The sequence below is a fragment of the Coenobita brevimanus genome, chromosome 84 (genome assembly GCF_032717465.1).
Source record: "Coenobita brevimanus isolate Jiangsu-jjx chromosome 84, ASM3271746v2, whole genome shotgun sequence".
NCBI lineage: Eukaryota > Metazoa > Arthropoda > Malacostraca > Decapoda > Coenobitidae > Coenobita > Coenobita brevimanus.
This window is the reverse complement of record NC_137037.1, coordinates 21,897,034-21,916,242: the sequence shown is the minus strand read 5'-3', so window position 1 is coordinate 21,916,242 and position 19,209 is coordinate 21,897,034. Positions and strand designations below refer to the sequence as shown.

At 42.9% G+C, this 19,209-nt stretch overlaps 1 protein-coding gene across 1 annotated transcript in view; it reads right to left on the bottom strand.

Moving 5' to 3' along the window:
- Window positions 1-1,193: 1,193 nt before the first annotated feature.
- The window catches only part of LOC145410093 (allatostatin-A receptor-like), a 62,633-nt gene continuing 44,617 nt past the window's right edge, over window positions 1,194-19,209 (bottom strand). Inside the window, exons 6-7 of the mRNA XM_080280298.1 lie at window positions 3,194-3,333; window positions 1,194-1,545 (exon numbers count right to left, since the gene is read on the bottom strand). Coding sequence (XP_080136424.1) covers window positions 1,194-1,545; window positions 3,194-3,333 — 492 coding nt within the window. The remainder of the gene's footprint in view (window positions 1,546-3,193; window positions 3,334-19,209) is intronic.

Below are 19,209 nucleotides of genomic sequence, written 5' to 3'. Positions count from 1 at the left end.
GAACGGCTCTGTCATCATTAATGATATCCCTTGAATATTATTCGGTTTCCAGTTTCCTCTCCTATGTCTAGTTGTCTGCTTTTTTATGACCATCATTGATTTCATGGTTCATTACTTATCTCATGAGACAGACAAAATTTCTGCACTCATGACACTATGCTTCATCCATTTTAACCTGGCGGAAAATTTCATCATTCTGCAGCTCCTTTCCTGTGCTGTAGCTTATTGGCAGAAAAAATACTGCTACATCTCTGCATCATTCCCACAGACTTCTTCATCGCTTGCACCTAATTCTAATGCATTCTGTTGTTACAGCTCAGGGTTCAAGAGCGATAGATCGCTGTTTTAGGCCAAGAGAAAGTGGAAAGAGACTAAGCCGTTCCTACATCACACAAGGAAAGGAGGCAAAATTAAATTAAGCAACCTGTATAAACTTTTAGGTGACGCTGCAGTCAAGACTGCTAGCAATCATCGCTGTGCTCGGATTCTGGGAGGCAAAGTCGATGTACGTAAATACTGCAGTATTCATTGATCTATACAAATGGAAAAGCACCCCCCCACCCACACCCACACACACACACACACACACACACACAATGTAAGTATCCACAAATGACTTTTTATTATACGGTCTGGGATACGTTAACGATATCTTTTAAAGTTACATTATTTAGTTTGGCTCTATAGTATACAGTACATATGAAATTACTGTATTTACAAAAATATATATATATATATATATATGCACATTTCTGTCCATATGCCACTCCTGATCAATAATAAAAATAGATACCATTGATGTTTTCGCTGCATACTCAAAAATACACCTCCAAATCTTTGCAAACCAGAAACGCATCTCAGCTTTACACATTATGCATATCGTTGGTCTTGACGATGAACAGTCGTAATAATATACTTTTGAGCTCTGTTTTCTTGGGCATTGGTAACTCCATAGTACTTCGTCCCCACAACACTATAGCTGGATATAGTGAGTTACTCCCTTCGTTTATGTTGCTTATGAACGTTGATTCGATTATGCTATAAGTAACGTAAAAAAGAATACTACGGTTGTCACGCGCAGAAAATAAACTGCAAAAGAGGCCTACGGAACCTCCTAGGCTAAAAACTGCATGCTCTTTGGCTTCAACGTTTCAGGTAAGTTCACACTGACTTGAGAGGTTCGCTACCAGCCGTTATTCTCTCCCTGTTGCCGAATTGCATGATCCACCACTCAGGCCTCCATAGTTGACCGACTGCCTATGTCCTCCAGAGAGAAATCTAACGTCTTGAGGCTGTGGACTACTGGACCCATCATCACGCGTGGCTCCATTAGTAAAGCTGGTGGTGATGGTGGTATTGGTAGTGTGGTTGAAGGCAGCACTCGGGGAAGGACTAAGGTGGTTGGTGGTATTTGCAGTCAGGCTTCTCATTGGGAAGGGCTGCGGGCTTGGACGGGGACTGAGAGGCCTTGTCTCCAAGTCCGTCCTACCATTATGGGCTGAGCGTCGCTGAGGGCCACAGGAGATCACCTTACGGAATGCCTTTCTATTGGGTACAAGGAAAAAGTGAGTTAGTGTGGATTTATTGAAGTGTTTACAATGAGTGGGGTTTTATTAACTTTGTGCTCTTTACGTCGTTATGGACATTACCCATAAGGCACGACTCATCTGCCTATCTGTTTTGTAAAGGCAATTTTTTACATTAGAAAATTCCTGGTCTCACTAGCTTTTATCAATATTTACATACCCCTCCACTTACCTTCCCAGCTTCTACTACAGTCACAAGCGAATCCCTCTTCCTCTTTAATTTCTCTCACCCTCTTGACGAACCAAGCCTCTTCCCTCCCCACCTAATCATGTTTACCTTGACTCACTAATCACTACCTCTTAATCATATGCTCTTCGGTGGCTCACAGGAGACTCCTTTATCTTTCTGTCCATCCATCCATCCATCCATGCATTCATCCATCCAGCCAGCCATTCTACAGTCTGTTCAGTATCTGCTAGTTGTCTGTATATGTCTATACGAGTATATTATTATACGATCAATCAGTCACTCAGTCTATCTATCCACAATCTATCTGTTTGTCTGTTTAGTTATCAATCTTGAAGCATTCCCCAGACTCACCAAGCTTTCCTTCAATCACAGACGACCTCACCTATCTAACCAACATTTCATTTGTGTATCATCTTAAGTTCTTTACTAACCAATGTCTCCTCTCAATTTCCCAGTCTCTCTAATAGTCCTTTTGTCTATCTGTCTTCCCTGTTTCAGTCTATCTATCTATCTGTCAGTCTATCTATTTATCAATGTATGTCCATCTATCTGCAAACTCACCCAGCTGTTAGTCAATCCATCTATTCATTCATCAGCCAGTCACTCATTCAGTCAATTAACCAGTCAATCAATCTGTTAATCAATCCACTAATCAGTCAGCTAATCAAACAGTCCCTCAATCATTTATTCAGTCAACTGATCAATCAATCATTCAATCAGTCAGTCCAAACAATCAGCCTGTCAATCAGTCGTTTAGACAATCAACCAACCAATGAACCACTATGGCAGTCACTTAATCAGCCATTCAGCCAATTAATCAGATGGTCAGTCAGCTAGTCAGTCACAGTCAAACAACCGATCAACCAACCAACCTATGAGTCATTCAATCAATAAATCAGTCAGTTAGTCACAGTTAACTAATCAAGTAGTCAGTCAGTCAGTTAATCAATGACTCAACCAATCCATCATTCAGCCAGTCAAGTTAGTCAGGTCTAGTTAGTCCTGTCCAGTTAGTGAAGTCAAGTTAGTCTAGTCAAGTTAGTCTAGTCAAGTTAGTCTAGTAAGTTACTCCAGTCTAGTTAGTCTAGTCTACTTAGCCTTGTCTAGTAGTCTAGTCTAGTAAGTTAAGTCTTGTTAGTCTATTCTAGTTAGTCTAGTTTGTTTAATCTAGTCTATTTAGTCTAGTCAAGTTAGTTTGTTTAATCTAGTCTATTTTGTCTAGTCTCGTTAGTCTAGTCTGGTTAGTCTAGTCTAGTATGTCTTGTTAGTCTAGTTCAGGTAGTCAGTTCTAGTTAGTCTAGTCTAGTTGGTCTAGTTTAGGTATCTGGTCTAGTTAGTCCAGTCGAGTCAAGTCTCTCTCTCTCTCTCTCTCTCTCTCTCTCTCTCTCTCTCTCTCTCTCTCTCTCTCTGTACTCACCTGAATGGGTCTGAAAGGAAGGCATACAGTATGGGGTTGACGCAGGAATTAATATAAGCCAGTACTTGAGCTGCAATCTGCATGATGATGCGGAACGTGGTCATTTCATATAACTCTAGCGATTTGAGCAGGAGCACCAGCTGTTGGAGAGAGACGAGAGGCAATGGAGGAGCGATGAATGGATGAACAATAAGTGCGGGATAGCATGATGAGGGAGGGAAAGAGGAATGAATGAGGCTAGGAAATAAAGGAAGAAAAGATTGTCAACAATTGCTTTAAATTTCCAAGCGAATGCAAGAATTAATAGTCCCGCCATAGTCATCGCACATCGATTCTAGCACATCCCGTACACTTTAGAGAAAATGGAGAAAATCGGCACATCATAATCCTTTCATGCCGATTTTACAGTTACCTCCACTTCTAACGTGTACAGCGGGGCGGGTGGTGTGTTTGATGAAATGTGGCACCACTGTGTTTGTTTACATCGTAGTAATAATAAGTGAATGGGTAGGCCCGGCAGAGCTTCCCCCTCCGCTACAGTAACTAGTACCCACAGAAATAATGTTCAAGTCATACTCTGTGTGCAGATCCAAGTTTTTTACACGTTTGTATAGTGGAATGTAGAGAGAAAAACAAATGGTAATGCCACTGGATCCCATTACTTCTCTGACTGGAGATGACTGTGAGGTGAGGTGGAACGGAGGGGAGTGGGGGACAGGTGGTGGGGACGCATGTATCGAAACTTAGTCGTGTTTCAATTTGAAAGATGAAGAGTGTGATTATACAGATGTTCTGAGGTGATCTATAACTCCGTATGCAATACCACGTATTGGATTAATGTTGGAGTCTTAATGTTCTTCATGCAGTGTTGTGAACAAGTGTAATTGAGATAAATGTTAGGTGTGATGTACGGTGTCTCGAAACGAGGTTCACCTGAGTCTAGTGTGTGTTTGACTCAACTACTGTGTGGCTGAACCAGGGTAGCCATACATGATTCACGATTAAGCATGTAACAGAACGGTCATGCCATGTTGTGCATCATCTAGTATGTTTTATTGTGGGGGAAAAGCAATCATTTTATTCTCAAATTATGGTATAAGTAGAAATCCTGTTGCATAGGATTATAGCTACTTTGAGTGTAGGACAGCTATTGGGCTATTGTGCGATAATGTTGTGCAGTCATCATACTGATGGATCACGTGGAGGAAATGAGATACTGTATTTGCATAATAAATGTATATCTTGTATTATAATAATTGAAATAACGGTGTTAGGGGTGTCCAGTCCACAAATGATGTCGCTTTGTTCGAGGTGCTATACACTAATATATATATATATATATATATATATATATATATATATATATATATTTTGACTTCCTTATTATATCGCATCACTACGACGAGATTTCAGCCTTAACAACGACCTTCTGTAAATCTACTGGATGACGTGGGGTAGCTTCAGAACCCGAGAGTATTTTGCCTAAAGCGCGGTGGTTGAGTTTTATCATCCAGGTGCTGGTGCACCAATGTTGCTTGCGTTTACTTGGACGCTTCAGCAGCACTCAACCTTTATCCTACCATAGGTCCAGCTTATCCTTGGCTATGTTATACTGTATGAGCCTGTATGATGACACGGTGCATAAAACACTCCTTACTTTACATATGAAATTGCATTGTTCACAGCACTAAATGTTTCTATTGCTTGAAAACAGGATCTCATTCAGACTGATGGGAGTTGAAAATGTGTTCAATGCTCAGTCAGTATAGTCACCAAAACCGCGACTTTGGCTGCTATCTTGACTGGAATGGGAATAAATCGGTGAAGTTTATTACCAGACTCCCTGCAGAACCACAGGTAGATGATACGCAATTTACTCTCTTCGGCAGCACCACGCCACCGATATATTTTGTGTAGCCGTGACCACATGCTAAATCCTTGTGTTATAATGGCAGACAACTGACAGACTTGCATGGTAAAGGAAATGTTGCTCTCTGTGGATGAACAGTGTGTGAGTGAAGACACACAATTAAACAGTAAAGTTCGTCTGGAGCTAAGGAGGGCCTGAATGTGTAATACTTGTATGAAAACTAATGTATGAATGTTTCAAAGAGAATATACGATGATCGATATTTTAAATGTTGTGTCACAGCTATCTAGACTAATGAAATAGCACCTCGAAGCGACATCATCTGTGGACTGGACACACATACTGTAACACCGTTATTTCAATTATTATAATACAAGATATACATTCATTATGCAAATACAGTAGCTCATTTCCTCCACGTGATCCATCAGTATGATCACTGCACAACATTTTCGCACATAAGCCAATAGCTGTCCTACACTCAAAATAGCTTTAATCCTATGCAACAGGATTTCTACTTATATCATGGTTTGAGAATATAATTGAAATACCGACTCGGCGGATCGAGCCAGACACCACCACCCTAGGAGGAGGATACACCCCACAAGGAAATGAAGGGAGGCTCTCTTCACCTGCCGAGCCTTCCAGGCATAATCAGCATGTCTCCCCGTTGACCCAATGCCCCTCTTCCCCGCAGCCAGACCACCGGGCAGTATACAGTAAAAGTACACTACTCTTCAGCGGAAGGAACACTCGCCAGGATCAGGGTGGGACTTGCAGTGGCAAGATCCCAAGCGAACCCTCGGACGCCGAGTCCCCTGGATCGGCCTCCAATTTAGCAGTAGACTGAGGAGCCTCAAGGGTTGCCATTTCCCCAAGGGTGCAGCGGCACAGTAGCACCCGTCGGGTATACTGTGGGTGGAGGGACTGTCGGTCAGCCACCCTCTGCCAACCACCTTTGGGAGCCGGCATGTCGGCACGTCCACCAGACGACCTTCGCCGGCACTCCCAAGGAGGAAGGCGGGCCCTGGGGTACGCTCTATCAGAGGTACCACGCAGGACAGAGCGTCGCCGTCCCCCAGTGCTGCCCTAACCTGCCCCTACCCCGACGAAAGGAGGACAGGCTCCGTCCCGTCCTACCGATGTCCCTGGGACAGGAGTCCCAGGCCCTGCAGCAGGAGTCCAGTCTCCGTTGGAGCTGTGGCCTTAGCCGGGAGTGCCCGTCGGGTGCCTTCTCCCAGCCGCCAGGGTCTGTTGTGTCTAGAGGAGTCTCCCCCGGCTCCTCATACACCCCTGTCCCTCGTAGGAGCACAGTCAGTGCCCAACGGGGCTGCCTGATGAAGGGAACGTCTCCTGGACCTCCCACGCACACCTCAGACCGGAGTTTTGGCAGGGCCTCCCCGGTCCGCCAAGTAGAAGAGCCGGCCCTTGGCTGCTTTCCCTCCACAAGTCCCCAGGCTCCTAGAGAGGAAGTTGCCTCTTGCTTCCCTCCTGTGGCAGAGTGAGGCCCCTTTCCCCCTACCTCTCTCCTCGAGACGGTGGTATCTGCTCCCTTCCAGGAGCCCCACGAGAAACCAGACTGGGTGTGACGTCCCCGAGGCCAGGTGTCCTGTCCCTGTAGCCCCGCCCTCCCCAGGTGCTGACGGACTCCGCCAGGATGAGAGGCCACAGGCCAGTCCTGAAGGCCTCCTCCCACAGACGAGACCATAGCCCCCGGAGTCAGCAGGCCTCCCCCAATGCCTGCTGCAGTAGCCAGACCTCCCCCGGAGTAGGTGGCCGCAGTTCCTCCCTGACAGCCGCCTCTGTCGGACAAGACGACAGTTCAGCCAGGGTGCCGCCTGCCTCACAGCCGTCCCTATGCCCGGGCCTCCTCAGGTCCGCCCCCAGTACCCTGATGACAACTAAGGGCCAGGCGCACCTCCTGGTCCTCTTCGGCCCTAGTCTAGAGAGCCCCCACATCACCCAAGGCCTCTACAGAAAGAGGGCCTCCCACCACGCCACCCACCAACTCCTATGGGACTCATGGTGACCCCACAGGCAATCGATCCCTGGAATACACTCCAAACGGCCCAACCCCCAACGCCCGGCCACCACATGTAGGTCCTGGCACAGGGCCTCCTGCCGCCTGTGACCCGAGCACTCCTCTCCACCTGTTCCGTAAGTAAAAGACTGAGGTTGTTTGTCCCCTAGTGTCTGGGAAGCCCCTACCCCAGTGTACTTGCCACCTCGCCCCAGTGTCTCCCCCCCTAGTGTTATCTCCCCGTGTGGAATAGTGCACTCCCCACCAATAAGCTCATGCACAGAGCGCGTGGTGCTAGGCCACGGGCCGCCCCCAGTGTTACATATGGACAGACAGCATCAGTGCCGCACTGATGCTGTCTGTCCTTTTGCTCTGGCCATATGAAGTGAACAGAAAGTGATATATGAGGTATACTCCCAACTTCCTGTCTCGTTAGGAAGTCTGTATCACCACTCACCCCCTGCCCCCACGCGCGGATAAATCATGAGTGCTATATTCTCTCGTCCTATGTAACACACACATAGCATAAGGATAGCTAGGGTATCGTCTGTGTCACGCGGATGCATATAACTAGCATAGGAGGCCGTTTATGTTACGTGAATATATATACGGTATAAGGACTTGAGTATATACTGTCGTCTATGTCACGCGTTTTGGTATATTGATATATACTTGACTATTTGTTATATACCCGGGACCAAGCTCACCTGGTGTATTATGTGGACCGTGGACCATATGTATGACACTGTGTGGAAATTATCCAATGTAAGGAAAGGTAGAATACTGTGTAAAGATCAAACTCGCTGAACTAGATGGAGATATTTATTGTGAGGGCTAGCCTTCTGAGATTATCTGGTTATTATATGTCCCATAGTTTTGATCACGGGTGTGTGTAGTTGTCTATTGTTAATATATATGTGTGAATTTGACCAGTTGTGTTTGGACTTTCCATCCCTGCCTGTGACTGACCCGGTCGAGAACAAAGAACCCAAGGTCGCACCGTACCTTAACCCAAGAAGTAGGGACTCAGAATACACTGCATAACAATAATGATTACCTTTCCCTCACAATAAAACAGACTGGATGATGCACAACATGGCATGACTGTTGTGTTACATGCTTAATGGTGAGTCAAGTATGGCTACCCTGGTTCAGCCACAAAAATGTTACAGCAGTTGAGTCAAACACACATTAGACTCAGGTGAACCACGTTTCGAGACACCGCACATCACACCTAACATTTATGCCCAACTACACTTGTTCACCACACTGTATGATGAACATTTAGACTCCAATATTCATCCAATACACGTTATTGCATAAGGAGTTATAGATCACCTCAGAACATCTGTATAATCTCACTCTTCATCTTTCAAATCGAAACACGACAGAGTTTCGATACATGCGCCCCCACCACCTGTCCCCCTCTCCCCTTCATTCCATCTTACCTCAGTCATCTCCTGTCAGTGAAGCAATGGGATCCAATAACATTACTAATTTGTTTTTCTCTCTACTTTCCACTATACAAACGTTGAAAACACATGGATTTGCAGACAGAGTATGACTTGATAGAACATTGTTTCTGTGGGTACTAGATACTGCGGAGGAGTGGAAGCTCTGCCGGGCCTGCCCATTCAGTTACCATTACTACGATGTAAACAAACACAGTGGTGCCACATTTCACCAAACAGACCACCCGCTGTACTCGTTAGAAGTGGAGGTAACTGTACAATGATACGGAGGCAGAAACAGAAGCATAAGGAGTGGCACAAAGAGAGGTGGTAGGAGGGGACAGAACGCGTACCAGGAGGCGCAGACGGAGGGGGGAAAAGTAGGGACAAAGGGAGAATAAGGAAGAAGGGAGCAGAAGGACCAACAGATGGAGTGGCAGAAAGACAGCCAAACGGGGCCTGGAAGGATTGTAGAAGTAATGGGAGATGCACTTGGGTTCTTTAAGGAATGAGGCTCTGGCAGGAGTAGAAGAAGGAGGGGGCAGAAGGAGTGCAGTTGGAGGTATCTTTGAGTTCTCAATGGAATGCGAGAGTGGCAGAAAGAGTAGTAGAAGGAGGAGGTGTGAGGATGGGACACAAAGGGTAGCAGAAGGCATGGCAAAAGTAGGGGAGGGAGGAGTGAGTACGAGGTGTCCTTGGGTTCGGTAAGGAATATGGGTGTGGCAGAAGGGACGGATAATGTAGCAGAGACAGGGAGCAAAAGGAGTGTAGAAGGATTGGGAGGAGCTTTAGTTCTCTAAGGGATGTGGGACTGAAAGTAGAAGGGACAGATGGAGTGAAATAGAAAGGGGCAGAAGGAGAGGCAGAAGTATGGGAAGAAGGAGCAGAAAAAGGAGTGGTAAGCTCTATGGATATATGAAAAACGTTTGCAGATAGAGGGAAAGTCCACGGAAAGTGTAACTACATGTGACGGAAGGATGGCAGAAAGTCATGTCGAAGTCCATGTCCAAAAACTGTGTCTTCTTTCACAAACTCTGTATGGGAAAACTGACTCCGAGGTACCCCACCGCCCTAACCACAGGAAATTGCAGTGATAAATGTCCCTCATGTAGTCACGTGTGTGGCGTGCAGTAGCTTGTAAACCCCGTAATAAATTGCAGCCTATTCTAGCTTGTAAATATGTTACCTGTACACGGGTAATGTTTAGAATGGTCACCCCGATCTAGTGTCGACTCTCTTGTACACGATATTCAAGCAGGCCAATCACATAGATTAAAATTCTTAGCAAGTATGCTATACGAGTAGATCTAATCCTCATTAGCAGAGGACAGGAACTGTTCATATTTTGTATGAGATGGGGGACATCATTACAGGTGTGTAGAGTATGTAACAGGCGTGATGACAGGACAAACACGTTGGCTGAGTAATGCGGCGAACTCATTCCATCACCGACAGATCACGCCTGCCAACAGCTGGCAGATGATGACAGAAAATTCAGTGAAGTTAGTGGTGAGATATATTAAACAGAAAGGCACAAGTATGACCATAGTGCTTTTTCCACGACTGTGTGAATATTTTGGAAGCAGTATACACCAACCATTGAACAAACTTGCCAGCGAATCCTATGTGACAACAGCATGGGATTTTATTTTACACTAGAAATTCATCCCTGTGATAAGTTATCGAAGTCACTGGTTGAAAATGTGAATAAGTATGAATTACAGATGAATTCTGTTACAGCATATGCATTTTTAATTAAAATATGACGGCAGTAAAGTGTTGACAGGACTGTTTAGTGTATCTATCTATCTATCTATCTAAATATATATATATATATATATATATATATATATATATATATATATATATATATATATATGTGTGTGTGTGTGTTTGTGTGTGTATATATATATATATATATATATATATATATATATATGTGTGTGTGTGTGTGTGTGTGTGTTTATATATATATATATATATATATATATATATATATATATATATATATATATATATATATATATATATATATATATATATATATATATATATATATATATATATATATATATATATATATATATATATATATATATATATATATATATATATATTCTTTAAGAAAATGTATGTTGCAACAGAATTCTTCTGTAATTCATACTTATACACATTTTGAACCAGTGACTACAATAACATCCACATCCACATCATAAAGGAGCGTTGTGGTGTGGATGTGGATGTGATAGGAAGCGTTATGAGGAACACACTGAGGTGGTTTGGCCATGTGGAGAGGATGGAGGGTGAAAGACTGACGAAGAGAGTGTATGTGAGTAAGGTGGAGGGGGGAAGAGGGAGGGGGAGGCCGAGGATGAGATGGAGGGATGGGGTGGAGAGGTATATGAGAGAGGGGGATGTGAGTTGGGAGCAGGGCAGTGAGATGGCGGGGGACAGGGCGACTTGGAGGCGATTTGTTTGTGGCCACCCCAAACGGGACTGAGGCGTCTGGCAATAGATAGATAGATAGATAGACTACGATAACCTACCACAGGGATGAACTTATAGTGTAAAATAACCCCCTCACTGTTGTTATGTAGGATTTGCTGGCAAGTGTGTTCAAAGAATGGTGTATACTGCTCTCCAGAATACATATGCAGATACGGTATAGTATATACAACCCTCAGTTATTGGGCATACAGTATTTCAGCCAAGCCCTAAGCCGGTTAAAACAAAACACTAGATTTTGCATATCACCTCCCATCGACTCAATAATCGGCATCGATCCAGATATTGCATTTCAGTCTGTCTCAAACTTCCATCCTAACAACTTTCCCATGAGTAAGAGATGAAAATTAAGCAAAAAATAAAATATAATAATGATACAGTACAGTAAGGCACCAGGTGTACCACCTAATAGGGACCACGAAAAGTGCCACCAACGTTGATTCTGCCAAAGTTTGGGCATTGACCTTATGGGAAATAAACTAATAGCGACCAGGATAGTAAGAAAATTCGCTCCCCTAGTGTATACCCTACTTTAAATTCGTCCTAAAGTTACCTGAAATGTTGCTATTAACACATTAAAATATAAAGTAACATTAAAATTACAATAAAACATAAAAACATCTGAAATTACTTGTAAATTCAGCATGTATTAGCAATATTACTTACACATGTAGCACATGCACTCTCTCCATTCAAACATAGCACACCAGAAAGGCTAAGGTGAAGGGCTCAGTGGACTCGATGCTAGGGGGTATTAGAAGCTTTGGGTAGGGCTAGTGTGCCCCACCACTGCTTCCAATTCTACCACGATTTTATTTTTTAACTTGTTACCATATTTGCGTTTTTCACCCCCTTGCGGTAGTCATGCTTGGCCTTCCCTTTACCGCCAGCTGTTCCGGGTTAACGCCTTCTTACACCATTTCCTTTATCACCTGGTCCACCTCCGGCTCCAATTGAAGCACACGATGACATATTTCTGTCATTTACTAATCAAGGATGCAAGAACACACTGAATATGTGCGGGAAACAGGCCGAAAATGCTAGTGCTGGCATCACCAAGGTGAGAATCCAAACCTTGTGCTGCTGGAGGGTGTGAAAATGCGTTTTTTAGTCATGAATGTGCAATCATGGGAAAGTTTGATGGCTGCTGCCAAAGTGCGATTTTGCCAATCTGGATGCCACAATTAAACAGTAATACAGCACTGGTTGGCTACCATTTAAGAGCCAGATGATACATTTCAATGCCATATATTGTATAGAACTACTGGTTATGTCCCATTCTGGCACCTGATTTTGCTTAATTTCATTGGATATTACTTTAACAGAGCTACCTCTGCAGTGCTGGATATTGCATTGGGCCGGATATTGTGATGGCAGATAATTTAGAGTTTACAGTATATATATATATATATATATATATATATATATATATATATATATATATATATATATATATATATATATGTATATATATGGGTGCTCAGAGCCAAATGGGGTAAATTGTCGTGCTCGGAGCAGTATGAGGTAAATTTTTGAGAAGTAAGAAATAACAGTGCAGACTCAGTTTTTAATTCTATGTATCAAAACTAAAGCTCATAGGGAAATTCCATGGTGTTTGGAGGGTGTTAACGGTTTGCACAAGAGCTCGACTGTCTATCACCATCCAGTACAAAGTCCTTATTCCTTTACTCCTGTGTGGTGGTGTCCTACTGAAATTGGACTGATCATACCTGTTATTTTTGGCCTGAAATGCGCAGGAAGTACATCTGGTTCACTTCCACTCCCTTACAGAATGCAGTGCAGTTATGGGATGGTGAAATAGTGATTTTTTTTTTTTTTTTTTTTTTTTAAATGTGTCCGACTCTGGGCATAGGCTTCACAGCCTGCTATCAAGGCTCAGTAGTCCTCCTACATACCATACACCTCTAAATGTCACCACTTCGGCGCTAACACCCACCGTCCATATTGAATACATGCTAGGGCTGTCTCATACAGGACTGGTGTATTGGTATTAGCGGGGGTATTTTTACGACATGTCGGCGGGTCTTCTGGTAGATCAGTAAAGCCTGATTTAATGAAATTCAAATCCTTAAACTGTTCCCTGCCCCAGCCGGGATTCGAACCTGGGTCCGTAAGGACTGCAAGCCACCCCTCTACCGATTGAGCCACCGCCTCCCCCACATTTTCCATTTCCTCATCATATGCAGAGCATATCCCTCAGTCCAGTTTGGTTTTGAGTGCCCAAGCTATCTTTACCAAATCCAATTTTTTTGTTTCCTCAGGAAATCATCACTAGAAGGAGAAAATAATCCTGGCAGAGGTGTTGTGATAGACATGAAGGAGGAGGAAGCAGCAGGTGTAGCATGTTGTAAAGAAGAGAACTACTCGGTCCAAGGGATGCATTTACTTAGAGTGCCGAGCAAGACTATCACTGGGGCTTGCCTTTCGACACTTCAGCAAGTGCTGGCAAGGTATTTCCACTTACACAAATTGGAAAAGATGAGGGTGTGCAAAAGTTCCAGAATTGCTGTGCAAGAAACAGTGGAGTTCTGGAGAAAGTCCAGAATCCCCACAGCAGAAGAACGAAGTGTCATCGACTCCCTCAAAATGATCCTGAAGAGGCGGGAAAATCTAAAGAAAAGCAAGGGTTGAAGTTCAGAAACCAAGTTACAAAATGAAGAAGCTTTCAGAGAAGAACTGGACATGCTGTTCAGTATCAAGCACCACAAGGCTGAGTCTCTGATCAAGAAAGAAGACTGCCTCTTCCTAAAAGATCTGGAAATGAATCGAAAGGCCACAAGGTCAGTGAACCTGTACTGTTGTTTGCAGATGATACTGTGTTATTGAGTGAAGACGAAGGGGAGCAGCAAGACTTGCTGGATGGGTCTGGGAGAGTGTGTAAGAAACTGAATCTAAAGATGAATGTAGGGAAGAGTAAAGTGATGGTCTTTGAGAGAGGTGAAGTCAGTGAATGTACAGTGAGTTTGGATGGTGAGGAAATGGAAAATGTGAGTACTTTTAAGTACTTGGGTAGTGTGATGAGAAAGGATGGAGGTTTGGAGGGTGAAGTGCTTGAAAGGGTACAGCAGGGAAGAAAGGTTGCTGGTTCCATGAAAGCAGTGATAAGAAACAGGGAAGTGAGCATGGAAGTGAAAAAGTTACTACATGACAGTATTATGATACCAACTCTAACGTATGGAAGTGAAGCTTGGACGTTGTTGGAAGGACACAAATCAAGAGAGAGAGCAGTGGAAATGAGTTATTTAAGAGGGGCCAGTGGAGTTACATGGAGAGACAGGCTGACAAATGAGGATATAAAGGAGCGTTGTGGTGTGGATGTGGATGTGATAGGAAGCGTTAGGAGGAACTCAAACACACTGAGATGGTTTAGCCATGTGAAGAGGATGGAGGGTGAGAGACTGACGAGGAGAGTGTATGTGAGTGAGGTGGAGGGGGGAGAGGGAGGGGGATGCCGAGGATGAGATGGAGGGATGAAGTGGAGAGGTATATGAGAGAGGGGGGGGTGAGGTGGGAGCAGGGCAGTGTACTGGCGGGGGACAGAGCGACGTGGAGGCGATTTGTTTGTGGCCACTCTGTACGGGATTGAGGCGTCTGGCAATATATATATATATATATATATATATATATATATATATATATATATATATATATATATATGGAGGCTCTCGCTCTGGGGAAGCATGGATAGAATACTTACCCAGTATTCCCTGCTTGTCGTAAAAGGCGACTAAAAGGGACACTTTTATCAACATTCTTTTTGCTCTCTGTCTTTCCCTTGTACTTTGTCTGTCCTAACCCTCTGCATTTTATTTTCGTTTACTTAATTTCCTCTCTCCACTGTCTGGTTCCTGCAAGCCACTGGCATTGGCTCCAGGGTAAAATATTTTTCTGCCTAAGAAATCTTGATGAACTCTGGTGACGAAGCAATGGCCCTCAGTTCCGTGCAGCCCTTAAGTGGGCAGGGGGTGCTAAAAATCCCACGGTGTAGAAATAAGTTTATACATCCAAAAAGAACCATAAGAATAGGAAACTGGACTGTTCGAACTCTCAATCAGACTGGTAAAAGGGAAGAACTTTTTTCAGTGTTCAAGGAATACAAGATGGATATTTGTGCTCTTACAGAAACGAGGTTGCTTGGAGTTGATAAAATGAATTTGGAAGATGGTATAACTATGCTGGTCTGTGGTAGGAGTGATAGAAATCATTAACAAGGAGTGGGCTTACTGCTGAGTAGAGACGTTTGTAAGGCAGTATGTGAGTTTGAACCAATTAATGAGCGCTTGCTTTATGCTCGTTTAAAATCTGACCATGGTAATATCAGTATGGTGGTAGGGTACGCTCCGACAAATGAGGCTGCTGATGAAATGAAGGATGACTTTTATGAGAAGCTGCAGGATGTAGTGAACAGAGTGGCAAGACATGATGTGTTAGTTTACATTGGTGATTTTAATGCGATTGTTGACAGTAGCAAGGATGGCTTTGAAGATTGTCTGGGTAAGGAGGGTGTTGGTATAAAAAACGAAAATGGGGTACGATTTGGAAGCTTTTGTTTGGCAAATGACCTTATAATTGGTGGAACTATCTTTGAGCATAGAAAAATACATAAGACTACTTGGATTTCACCATGTGGTAAATATTGTAACCAGATTGACGACACTGCAATTAGAAGGCATAGAGGTTATTTGCAAGATGTTTGCGTAAGGATGGGGGCATATATAGGTAGTGATCATCAACTTGTTATGTCAAAGATTAAAGTAAAACTTAAGAGAAACGTTAATGGTAATTGTACAGGAGGTGGTGGTTGTGATTTTGGTGAGCTGGGGGGTGATGAGAACACCAAGGAAAAGTTTCGATGGGCATGCAGGAACAGGTTTCTAGTCCTGCAGACTTTGATGGAATCTGAAGACAATGATATTAAACAAATGTGGAGAGAGGAAAAAGAGGTTTTGCATGAGAGTGCTAAGGTTACTATTAAGAAAAAGAGAAAAGCGAGAAGGAAAATGTGGATGTCAGATGAAACATGGAATGAATTCAGAAAGGGAAAGAGGCGAAGTTAAGAAGTGAAGAACAACATGTTGATCGTCAGGTAGTTCAAGTACTTAGAGCAAAGTACTGGAGTTTACATTCTGAAGTAAAAAGACTCGTTAGGCGTGATAAGAGGAGGCTATATGATGAAAAGGCAACAGAGACAGAAATTAAATTAAGTAAAAATGACGGTCAGAGCACAAGAGCAGCGTATCAGGCCATAAAGGAGTTAACTGGGGCTGAAAAGGGAAGGAAGGAAAAACCTGTACGAGATAGAAATGGTAATATGATTAAAGATTTGGATATAAAAGGAAGTTGGAAAGAGCACTTTGAATCTGTTCTGAATAGACCAATCCCAGCTGAAGAGGACATTTTGCCAGCCGAGAGAGATTTGCAGATAGAAACAGGGGATATAACCTTGGAAGAGGTAGCAAAAGCTATAAAGGAGTTAAAGAATTTTAAGGCCCCAGGAGAGGATGGAATATTTCCTGAAATGCTTAAGGTGGAAAATGACGAGTTGATGAATGCGCTTTTGAAACTTTTTAATGTGGCTTGGGATAATGGTGGAATTCCAGAAGAGTGGACAAATGGAGTGATTATAAAAATACCAAAAAAGGGAGATTTAAGTGTATGTGGCAATTGGAGGGGGATAACTTTGACACCTGTAATTGCAAAAGTCTTTTCCAAAATCTTGTTGAACAGAATAGAGCCAGTAATTGTTAAAATTTTAAGAGAAGAACAAATGGGCTTGGTTCGAGGTTGTAATGATCAGATTTTTATTGTAAGGCATCTAATGCAGCAAGCTAATGAGATGAAAATGCCACTTAGTATGTGTTTTCTGGATTTTGAATAGGCGTTTGATAGTGTTTCACGTGGAGGTATGTTGAAAATTATGAGATTCTGTGGTATACCAGAAAAGTTTGTAAGTATTATTAGAAGCCTGCATGAAGGTACTTTTTGTAAGGTAATGGTGGGTGGTTCTTTGAGTGATCCATTTCAGGTTAGGTCAGGAGTGATTCAAGGAGGAATTCTTTCGCCATTGCTGATTGTTTTGGTTATGGATTATGTTATGAGAAAGGTTGTAAGGAGAACAGGTACAGGAATTAACTGGAAAGAAAATAAGAAGCTGATGGATTTGGACTATGCTGATGATATTGTACTGATTTGCGGAAGTATTTACGAGATGCAGAGGGTGCTTGATTGTCTGGTGGAGGAAGGAGAAAAAGTGGGATTGATAATAAATTGTGGAAAGACTGAAATTATTAATATGAACGTGGAGAACCAAATCGATTGTGTAACTGGGAATAATGTGGTGAAGAATGTAGAAAACTTTAAATATCTGGGAACGATTGTATCATCTAATTGATCATTAAACAATGAAATTGAGGAGAGGATTAGACAGGCTTGGCGAGCTGTTGGAAAGTTGAAATCTGTTTGGACTAATAATATGCTTTCGGTACATACTAACGTGAAACTTTACAAGTCCATGGTTAGACCAATTTTAATTTATGGGCATGAGTCATGGTACAGTACAATTGCAACAGATCAGAAAGTATTAGGATTTGAGAATAAAATACTGAGAAGGATTCTTGGGGTAAAGTGGCAAGACAGAGTTACAAATGAAAGAGTAAGGGATATTACGAGAGTGGAACCAGTTCATGAATATGTGAGACTGTCTCGCTGGAAGTGGGTGGGGCACATATACAGAAAAGAAGGCAGTTTAATACAGGATGTGCCAGAGTGGACTGCTAGAGGAAGAAGAGGTAGAGGTAGGCTGAGGGAAACCCGGTTGAGGACAATGAAAAGAGAAGCAGGAGAGGAGAGTTTGGTGGGACCTGAAGGAGATGGCAAGAGACAAATATTGGTGGAGAGTTCATCGAGGCTCTATGCATCCCGTGGGGTGCCACAGGAAATGATTGATTGATTGATTGTTATGGAGCCTCTGTGGTACAGTATTAGAGTGTGCGTTTCGCAAGTTGGTGAGGGCGGGTTCGTCTCCCGCCAGAGTTGTAAAAACTTTGAGAAACGTTCACCAAATCATTTGCTACTTTGGCGGACGTAAGGGGTGATGGTTGAACCAGTTTCGCATACTAGTATGCTTGCACCCAATCGGCTTAAGGCGGGCCGATTACACTTGGTTCATAGACTCCACACACATCCAAAGCCACTACAACACTACAGTCACACTCATAAGCACTTCTCACCCTATATGCAGTCTCTACCGGACCGCCTAAGCCACTGGGTAGAGATACATTGGCTGTATCGTCCCTGCTTTGGTAGAGATAGGCCGGTCCTGCAGTGGACCTCAACGGCTGATGATATATATATATATATATATATATATATATATATATATATATATATATATATATATATATATATATATATATATATATATATATATATATATATATATATATATATATATACTGTAGCCTATAGATAGATGGATAGATAGACAGACATATACAGAGAGAGAGAGAGAGAGTTCGCTTTCGATCGCACCTACCGTCACAATTGCATGGTTGTGTGATTATTACAGAATGCGCCATGATAACTGCATGCCCCTAACGCACAATACTATTTTTACATATAAAACATATTTTAGTTTCACGTTGTGAGGTAGGTTATAATTATTGAGGTCCTGAGGGGGGACAAAGCCCCTACCTCCTCAGTTGGATTCTTTCGCCTCTCCCGTTAGTTTCCTCCGCTATTAATTATTTTAAAATTCTGTACAAACGAAATAGTCTGGTACATTGACGTTGAGTCCAGTCGGCAGAGTCAGCAGTTAACACGATGTTGCCGCTGGTCAGACGGCTTTGCTTATTTTCATTTTTTTTTTTTTTTTTTGTCCACTATCAACTGCTAATTAAATGTAAAATATCTCGTATCAAAGTTGTTTTCCATGAGGACGTGAGTTTGTAAGAAAACCTAAAAACATACCGAATCAGTTGTGATTGTGGCTGTGGCAGCGATGGGTGATTACTACACAGGATGTGTGAAGTTCTCTCTCTCTCTCTCTCTCTCTCTCTCTCTCTAAGCAAAACTATCATCAAAATGTGGAGAGGTGGATCATGACGTCGCAGAGGCTGTCACAATACCTTAGTGTGGGGGAGGTATGCAG